We start from the raw sequence: 8,921 nt of genomic DNA, 5'->3' as shown, positions 1-8,921 counted from the left end.
AACTTCAAACTAAAGGTGAGAAAGCTGTACATATAGATGGTCTGTAACAGGGTTTCACAAGCTGTGCTTTTTTTTTAGGGCTGAAACTGACACTTATTTTAATTATCAGGTAATCTGCATAAAAAAGTGACAATGCCTGTTAATATTATCCAGAGCCCATGGTGATTCAAATTCAAATTCAGTTTTAGCAGACCAGCAGCCCAAAACCCAACACATGACACAGAAAAGCAACAGCTGCCACTAAGGGCGGCTTAATTGAAAAGTTTGAGCTGTCAATTAATTTTAATGTTTAGCGCATATATTGTTTACCATGTTCAGTTTAGTGTGATGATATGTTAGCATTTGCTAAGTAGTAACATACACACAGCTGAGGCTGCTGGCAATGTTTTTAGCTTTAATCGTCGGTTAAAGCTAAAGTATATAAGTAACTTAAGGTAAAACTAGCATGAAACTCCAAATCAACCCACTCTGCTTCCCCCAGCCGTCCCTCTCCCTGCTCCACTATGCTCTAATCCAACCTGCCGCGCTCTGCCCAGCTCTTTAGATATTTGTTGTTATGAAATTACAATAAATGAGAATGCAACAAACCTTACTGATAAGGCAGGAATAACTGAAAATCTCTGACTGGTTAGAGACGTCAGTCCCGCTCAAAATCTTTTAGAAGCTGATATCTCTGCCCTGCTGCCAGGGCTGCTCACTGAGTCTGGGTCACAGGAGGCTTCGACAGCACCTCTCCACATTAAGACAAGTTTTGGGGCAGATTTCTACAACAAAAATAATTGAAATTTTTGATATTTTACTGTAAATAAAGGTATTTGACAAAGTGAAATTTTGAATGCCAGTACTAAATTTCATCAACAGTTGTTGAGATATTTCAGTCTGGACCAAGGTGGTGGATGGAGCTCTAAGAATTCTGAAAACTAATTATACAAGTCTCAAATTTTTCCTAATGGCCCAGAAAATTGAGAAACTGCGACCATAGCTCTAACTTCCTTTTGGCATTCACACAACTTACTTGTTTGTTTACCCTTCATCTCTGTCATTTATCCTAATCTGTTCCCTTTTTTCAACTTGCCACTTCCTCTCTCTCTCGCCCACACACCCACTCTGCAGGCCATCCAGGACATGAACAGCCTGAAGCGCTTTGTGCGTCAGGCAGAGATGAGTCACTATGCCCTGTTTCGCTGCTACCAGTTCCTACAGGGGTGTGGAAATGGAGATGTGTTGCTGCAGAATGCCAGGGCAGAGCACAGTGACCTGCCTGAAGCCTGCAGCATCATCACTGTCCTGGAGGAGTTCCTCAGGGAACAGTCCCAAGCCCAGGCCTGATTCCATTACAACAGTAATGCAGATAACCTAATACCATTCTTAACCAAGATCTGCATCTTCTCTTAAACATAGAATTGCCAGAAAAAAAAAAGTTTCCTCTTCTGGCACTACTGCTGCTTCTCAACTAGAAAGGGGGTGGTTAAATTTGGAATATGTACAGCAAAAAACTGAGAACTTAATCTCTTTTTTTGGCTAATCATAGTTTATTGACTCAGTAGCATCACTGCATGTATCTTAACAATTAAGATTAGCTCTTAATTGAACCACAGAGCAAAGAGCTCAATGAAGGTGAATAAAAAATAATGTGAAGATCAGTTTAGATCGAGATTGGCACTTTCCCAATCATTTCCTTTTTTGGAGTTTCATGTGTGTATAAGAATTCTATGAACCAAATATTATTACAACACTAGTGTGGCTGACAGTGATCACATGGCAGAACTGATCCAAACTGAAGCCAGTTTCTCTATTACTCATTTGATGTCCAAATATTCTTTTATAATTATTTTGTATTTAATTTGACTGTACTAGTTTTCTTTTGAGGTTAAACACACTGATAATGCACAATTCACTTTTATCCATAGATTCTTTTTTTGCTTACATTTAAACCCAGTACCTGCACTATGATATTGTTTTTGTCAGATGAATTCTTCTGCTCTGATAAACCTACTGTTTGTCTAGGAAGGCACGTTAGATATCTTTTTAATTCTCGGGGAATGCAATCATTTGGATATATCTTCACAGCGTTCACCAGCTCATGAGCTTGTGAGAATAAACAGGCACCATGTGACCAGTCACTCACTACATTAAATAAACATCAGTGCAGTTTTAAAAGGTCTGTCAATATCTGCTAAAGAGAAGTAGGAAATTAAAATAAATAATAGATGATATATTGAATTGCTCAGAGTAAATGTCCATGTTTATTTTCCTTTCATTTTCCATTGTGTATGTGCAACAAGGCAAGAGTTTGTAGTCCATTAAACCTATAAAGGGTTTTAGGACCACACTCAAGTCATTTCCATGAAAAACAGTCCAAAGTGTGAAATACAGCAATATCAGTCTCATGGTGTGTACTTTTAAACTGTGAACTAGGTGAAATGTACATGAGTAATTTTACTGTTGTGAGCCGTAGAGTGGCTAAACCACAGCGCGTGTGTGTGTAGACATTTCTGTAGGTGTTCTCTATAGTTATAAATGACTGTGTGATAGTCAGCTGTATATAGAAAGAGCCAAAATAAATATCACGTGAGCATCTCTGTTGTTGTTCATCTTGTTTAGCTTTGTTTTCCAAGTCGACAAACATAATTTACATGTTATATTAGTTGCATAAATACTGTACAGTGATCCAGATATTCGAAGGCAGCAGCAAAGAGATGTGTGTGTGGTCCAAAAGTTACATGTATCATGAGTCGGGGGTGGTAGCTGCTTCCCTCCAGCCCATCGCTGGTGTCGTCAGAATGATGCCTCATATCCACAAATAGATTTCCTCCTCTTGCTGCTCATCTGCGACTAGAAACAAATTGAAACTTGAGACTTCCAGGTGAGAAGATGTTGGCAGCTGTTGCACATTCTTTCAGTGAAAATTTAACAACTGTGACAGTAACAAGGCAGGATTTACCTGTCGTGTGATCAGGCATCATTCTCAAAGAACTTGGTACGTCGTAGATGCTCTCTGTTGGGTCTTAAGTGGAATGGGGGGAAAAAAATCCACCAAATGATAAAAAAGTTAATTATTTTGGTATAACCAATTTTTTAAAAGCTGAAAAATGTAGTCTCACCATGATGCTCATCAGCCCCCCTGTAAGAAAGAGGGACGTCATACACTTCTTCTTCTTCATCCATCTCTGTTGACACACTGATCTCACATCTCTCTAAGGATGACAGGGCCCGATTAATCACCTCTGTAGTGCATGTCATTATATTTTAGATGGTTAATTTAAAGAACATTTAAGCTCGTACTGTTTCTAAGTGGTAAAACGTCATAGTCTCCTTCTTGTCTGTCCTCTGCACTGCTCAACCCACTGTACCACTGGGGATTGTTGAGACTGTCACCTGAAAACAGAGGAGTTTAGCACCATGTAGCTCACTTCAAGGCTGCAAATCGATTTGAAGTTCACCATTGTGATGTTGGTAGTTACAGGCTGGCAGTGTGTTTTGGTATATGGGCTCCTCACTGCTCGGGCCCTGATGCAGGCAGACGGGGAAGGCGATGCTACTGCTCTCGTGCTGGATGTGGCCTAAAGGAGGAGGGGCAGAAAAGGGCCGAGCAGGCAGCAACTCCAACACGCTGTCACTGTGTGAGTAGACGGGCATGGTGCTGTCAAATCTCTCCTGCTGCTGCTCACACACTTTCAGGCTGAGGAGAAGAGAGACCATGTGGTCAGTGCCTGGCAGAATAATGTGCAGCTAATCTGCTGGATTTATATTAAACAACAAGGGAAATCATCCAAATGCAGAGTTATAGTCCATCTGACAAAGCATGGATTATATTAGCTTGAGTTTAGATCTGACATGACGTCCTCTTCCTACTTACTCTGTGCTTCTGGAGTCTGAGACCCCAAAGGCAGAGAGATGCATGGCTTGCCATAGTTGTGCTACCCACTCCTTTCTGAGAGCTGCTGTCTCTGCTGCCTATACACACACACACAGAGAGAAACAATAGTTTGGAGGGAAACCTATAGGATTTGGTTAAAACTGGCATCCACTGACCCCAGACCTGCTGCTCAGCTTGCAGATTGACCAATTTACAGGTAATAAGAATCCAGTCAAACCACAGTGACTCACCAACATCTTTCTCTTTCCATTTGTCATGATAATCTCAAACTTAAAGCGCTTGCCATCGGATCTCTGGACCTCTCGCACAGACTGCACCTAAACAAAGAGGGTGGATAGAAACACACTTGGGTAACAAAACCTGAGGCGTCTTGACTAGAGGCAAAGCAACAGTGGAGGAGGAAGTAAAGTAAGGAAGGAAGGAAGTAAAAATATACATTATTCACATTTCAAATTATTATTGTTGGATTTCATTTATTGATACATTATTGCTGTTAGTAAAACTGGATAAATTAAATACTTTAAGCACTTTATGTATTGATTGGGATCTTTGTCTCTAACAACACAATCATTTTTGTTTATATTTTGAATGAATTATCTGACTACAGAGAACTGTCAAAAATAAAGTGGGTAAAAAGTACAATATTTGCCACTGAGAAGTATAAAGTAGCATGAAATGAAATTACTCCATTTCAATTGCCACATATAACTACTTAAACTATAAAAGCAGTTTCTCATATATGTCAGCTATAACAGTGGCTGACTTACTGTGTAAATGTAGTAATATCCTCTCAGGTGCGACTGCAAAGAAACCATTAAGATCTTTAATAGAACAAGAAGCAGGACCGTCGCAAGAAATTTGACTTGAGTCTGAATATAATTTACCAATGTAGATTTTAAAAGGACTTTATACCACAGCAAACATCTACTTACAGCACTGCAATTCTTCTGTGTATAGAAAAACAAGGTTGTATTCTGAAGCCTGAACCAATATGTTACCCATCGTATTTTCTATTGGCAGAAAAAAAATAGCATTAATAGGAATCCAAATCACTTTCATCAGTAAATCAATACGATAAATACAATGAGTTTGTAACTTACCATAGTATCTTTTCTTTTCTGCAGAAAGCCCTCAAACAATAACTTAGTCCCATCTACAGACATGTTGGCAATCACACTGTGGCTACTTTAATTCTACCTGTGAACGTGGTGCAACTTCCTCCTCACACGAGCTGAGAACAGTACAGTTCACTTCCTCACTTCTCTGTTTTGCTTCACTAAAGTCCCAGTTGTTCACAGAAACAGTTGATCCTACATTTATTTCACACAGCCCCTTTTTAAAATGCCTGATTTTACTACTGCTGCTCTTCAAGGACACAAACACAACTACATCAGCGGGTGTAAATATCATTTATTACAGATATTTAACACCTGTTCTGTTTCACCCATTAACACGCACCACATCATACAGTTGTTTATTGTAAATGCTGGAAAAGAGAAGAAGAAACACTTCCATAGTTTTAAGGTGAAAGAGGTGTGATGAATGGCTGTTAGTAGTATCACCTTTTGCTCCATGGTACCTGTAATGTCATGAAAATAAAAACAAAAGCAGATCATCATAAATGTTACGACTCAAAGACAGCTTGGTTAAGAGTAAATACAAAAATACAAGGAAAATATAAATCCCTCTGTTTCACGTGATGCGCTCAACACAGACAAGGAGACAAAAATAAAGGTTAATAAATTAACACACAAATTTAACAAGTGCATGACATCCATGAACTTCCTAGTGTCAGATATAGCGTTCTCTGTCCTAACACCTCCTGTGGGCGTTGCTTCTGACTTGTAACATTGTCTACGGGTCCGATCCTAAAACTCTGGAGGAATACATACATACTTAATATACATGTATAAACAAATTCATTCCCTTTGTGGTGTTCCTGTGTCTGGCTGCCTCTGTCTGATCTCCAAACATCCAACTAATACTGACCTGAGAAAATAACTGGGCAACTACTACTGTCTGGTCTGCACTAAACTAGACCAACATATGTCAACAAAATGTCAGGTTTTACAAATCGGCTAATGGACGAGTGACAGTTCAAATGTGATCGTTACCTTTCAATAACAAAAAACCTTTTTAAATGCATATAAAATGTGCACATGATCTTGCTTATTTGTTTCTTGCCCATGTTGCATCGTAGGAAGGGGCGGAGTTTTGAGGCAAAGGGCCAGATTGGTTGGTCAGCCAATCGTTTTGAGTCTTTCAGGTAGAAGGGGACGAGGCAGAGTCAACAGAGGATCCGGGGGAGGAAGTAGCCGTCTCATCACCGCTGTTTGAGAAGTGCTCTGTACATGGCGAAGCCCAGCACCGCAAACACTGTGGCGCCGACGCTGGCCCTCAACCAGAACGTTGAGTTCTTCAGGTCTACCTGAGCCATATGCCTGTGAGAGGAAGCCAGAGACACACACAGAGCACGTGAGGGAGAAAAGCTGAATGAAAAATGAATGCTATGGTGTTTTATTTATAAAACCACAGCAGGATAAAGTACCAAATGACAAAACAAAGTCATGCGCTCTCTCTCCAGTGCAAACTTCCTGAATCAGGACCATAAATGACAAATGTCAGTGCCCTGTGATACCAGCTCACATATGCTTTCTCTTGACATTTGGTTTGAGGAACAGCGCCGAACACTACAGTAGCTGGATGAAAAGAAGGACAGGTGTTGTAGTTTGATTAGCAGCTGCTCTCATTCACAAGGGAAGGCAGAAAGTAGAAGATACAGAACTAAATGATCACTGAAATTGTATGGAGCCCAGGAGGTGTCAAGAACAAAATAACAAAACTAGTTCAGTAATCTCTGCTTTCAATTTAATTATTAAGTCTCTTGATTTAATATTATATTTTGCCTCCTCCCCTCTTGTAGAGGGGCAGCAAACACATTTGGTGCAGTGCACTCATTTCAACAGAATGACTTCCCGTCAAAAATGTTTAAGGGATTTCATAAAAAAAAAACCACAACACTGTGCATACTAGCCAAAACCACTGACTGTAAAAACGATGGACAGGTCGACAGCTTTCAGAACTGAAGCTGCCGTGTCTCGATCGCCCCCTGGTGGCTGTCTGTAGCAAGGTCCTAAAATCCACCTTTGTCCATATTGGTGGATAAAACATCAGCCACATTAAAAACTGAACATACAAACCAGGTACATGTTTCCCCCCAAAAGGTGACCTCTATAGTTTTTGGTAGATATCATCACAAGGATGTGTGTACAAGTGGTCATTTCTCTATTAAGTTTGTTTGTAATAAATTACTTGATATAAAAAGAGGAGTATTTCAAAGATCTGACAGTGTTGACTAGTGGTCTGATGAAATCACTCCACCTCTGGTAGCTACTGCGCAGAATCTGGTTGAAAAAAGCAAAATGGCAGCCGTTCATGATATTTTGGCTTCATTCTTGTATAGTGGAGGGAAGTGGTGACATCATGTTCATCACATATATGTCAGTGGCCAAAATCCAAAAGAACCGTACACAACCAGTCAAACGCTTAGACAAACATCCCACAAGTATATTAAATCCAAGTAATCCATAGTGAGAGTGTGGTAGGTTATGCTAAATCAAAAGCACAGATGATTGATTTAAATGATTAAATCATAGGCAGTTTGCTGGCTCCATGACACCGCCCAGGCTCCTGCTCTGCTAAATGCAACTCCACTCGCCTGGAAAGACAGAAACACTGGGGAGCTACGCAGACTGCAATCAAGAAAAGTGTATAAAAATAAAGGAGGCAGCAAAGCAGAAAGAAATCATGTGTTATATGTTGGTGCATGGCTTCAATAGCGGTGTAAATATATTAAATCCTCCCAGCAGCTGATCAAGGTGCAACACAATTTGCTCTATCACAGGTCACTTGTGTTCCTTCCTTCTCTCTACAACCCTTCAGGATACAAATACATTAACAGCTGTACCGTACAACCTGTTCCCAAACAGGGGGCATTTTTCCACCAGATACCAGACCTGTAATGACGCACATACACACCTGTCCATGTATAACGCACAGTACAACACCTGTTTGTCTGTAAACGTGGTTTCTGCCTTTACCTGCCTGAGGGAATTAGCTGCTCAGCAGAGGCCTCCATAAAGATGGACCCCTCCACGCTGGACACGGCTCAAACCTGCAGCGTCAGGCTGAACCCCTCCTCTGACAGCAGGTAGGCCCCCATAGCCTCCACCCACCCAAGCAGCATTCCACACACAGTTAGGCAATTGTCTGTCTGCAACCACTGACTGTTTTCATTAGTGGTTAATCTGATGACAAACAGATTATACTTCATTCATTCATTTTCTACCGTTTAGTCCCTGAACAGGGTCACGGGGGGGGCAGAGCCAATCCCGGCCGGCAATCGAGCGAAGGCGGGGTACACCCTGGACAGGTCGCCAATCCATTGCAGGGCTAACACATAGACGAACAACCACACACACGCACATGGGCACTATAGGCAATTTAGAGACACCAATCAACCTAAGCTGCATGTCTCTGGACTGTGGGAGGAAGCCGGAGCACCTGGAGAGAACCCACGCAAGATTATACTTGATTCTTAAAATAACAGAAAATGGCCTGAGGAGGTGTCAGACAAATGTCGTAATGTCGTTTTGTCTGACAAACTGTCTAAGCTGTTACGTTTTTTTTTTTATCATAGCACAGCCAATATTCACTTTTGAGAAGCTGAATTAAAAAAATTTCTACATATATGTCAAAGATTTGTCTTAAAACAAGTAATCAGTGATCAAAATTGTTGTCGGCTGACTGCCTCAGATTTAATATTGACACTATCGTGTTACACTAGGAATGTGGTTGTCAGTTTAGATGAAATATTTTGCATAGAGTAAATGTTAACAGAATCCATCCATCCATCCATTTTCCTCCGCTTATCCGGGACCGGGTTGCGGGGGCAGCAGTTTAAGCAAAGATGCCCAGACTTCCCTCTCTCCAGACACTTCCTCCAGCTCCTCCGGGGGAATGTCGAGGCGTTCCCAGGCCA

At 40.9% G+C, this 8,921-nt stretch overlaps 3 protein-coding genes across 6 annotated transcripts in view; 1 reads left to right on the top strand and 2 right to left on the bottom strand.

Annotated features, from left to right (window-relative positions):
- Positions 1-2,580, top strand: part of cunh17orf75 (chromosome unknown C17orf75 homolog) — a 6,923-nt gene extending 4,343 nt beyond the window's left edge. The window contains exons 10-11 of the mRNA XM_020616406.1: positions 2-15; positions 1,114-2,580. Of these exons, the coding sequence (XP_020472062.1) occupies positions 2-15; positions 1,114-1,329 (230 nt within the window). The 3' untranslated portion in view covers positions 1,330-2,580. The remainder of the gene's footprint in view (position 1; positions 16-1,113) is intronic.
- Positions 2,581-2,671: 91 nt separating this feature from the next.
- On the bottom strand, positions 2,672-5,182 carry LOC109969483 (uncharacterized). Of its 3 annotated transcripts, XM_020616401.1 has the most exons (10): positions 4,981-5,182; positions 4,813-4,890; positions 4,648-4,680; positions 4,111-4,197; positions 3,860-3,957; positions 3,465-3,682; positions 3,286-3,378; positions 3,105-3,197; positions 2,945-3,007; positions 2,672-2,835 (listed from the first exon to the last, which is right to left on the bottom strand). In XM_020616401.1, exons 1-10 carry the CDS (start codon positions 5,041-5,043, stop codon positions 2,792-2,794), a joined length of 870 nt encoding a protein of 289 aa, XP_020472057.1. In that variant the 5' UTR covers positions 5,044-5,182; the 3' UTR covers positions 2,672-2,791. The 3 variants fall into 3 exon arrangements, 2 of the variants coding, with proteins under 2 accessions (XP_020472057.1, XP_020472056.1); XM_020616400.1 differs by having other exon boundaries at positions 4,648-4,890; XR_002276274.1 differs by lacking the exons at positions 2,672-2,835; positions 2,945-3,007 and having other exon boundaries at positions 3,155-3,193; positions 3,286-3,682; positions 4,648-4,890.
- Positions 5,183-5,273: 91 nt separating this feature from the next.
- The window catches only part of rhot1a (ras homolog family member T1a), a 24,254-nt gene continuing 20,606 nt past the window's right edge, over positions 5,274-8,921 (bottom strand). For both annotated transcript variants that reach the window (XM_020616402.1, XM_020616403.1), the window contains one exon: positions 5,274-6,321. In XM_020616402.1, the coding sequence (XP_020472058.1) occupies positions 6,204-6,321 (118 nt within the window). In that variant the 3' untranslated portion in view covers positions 5,274-6,203. The remainder of the gene's footprint in view (positions 6,322-8,921) is intronic.

The sequence above is a fragment of the Monopterus albus genome, unplaced genomic scaffold (assembly GCF_001952655.1).
Source record: "Monopterus albus unplaced genomic scaffold, M_albus_1.0 scaffold174.1, whole genome shotgun sequence".
NCBI classification, from domain to species: domain Eukaryota; kingdom Metazoa; phylum Chordata; class Actinopteri; order Synbranchiformes; family Synbranchidae; genus Monopterus; species Monopterus albus.
The sequence above is the reverse complement of the archived record's forward strand: the minus strand, read 5'-3'. Positions and strand labels throughout refer to the sequence as shown.

Excerpts from the sequence above, each read along its gene's own strand:
- LOC109969483 (XM_020616400.1), bottom strand. The coding sequence starts at position 5,043 with ATGTCTGTAGATGGGACTAAGTTATTGTTTGAGGGCTTTCTGCAGAAA. Across the intron at positions 4,891-4,980 it reads AGAAAAGAAAAGATACTATG|AAAATACGATGGGTAACATA; the intron begins GTAAGTTACAAA and ends TTCTGCCAATAG. Across the intron at positions 3,379-3,464 it reads CCAAAACACACTGCCAGCCT|GTGACAGTCTCAACAATCCC; the intron begins GTAACTACCAAC and ends CTCTGTTTTCAG.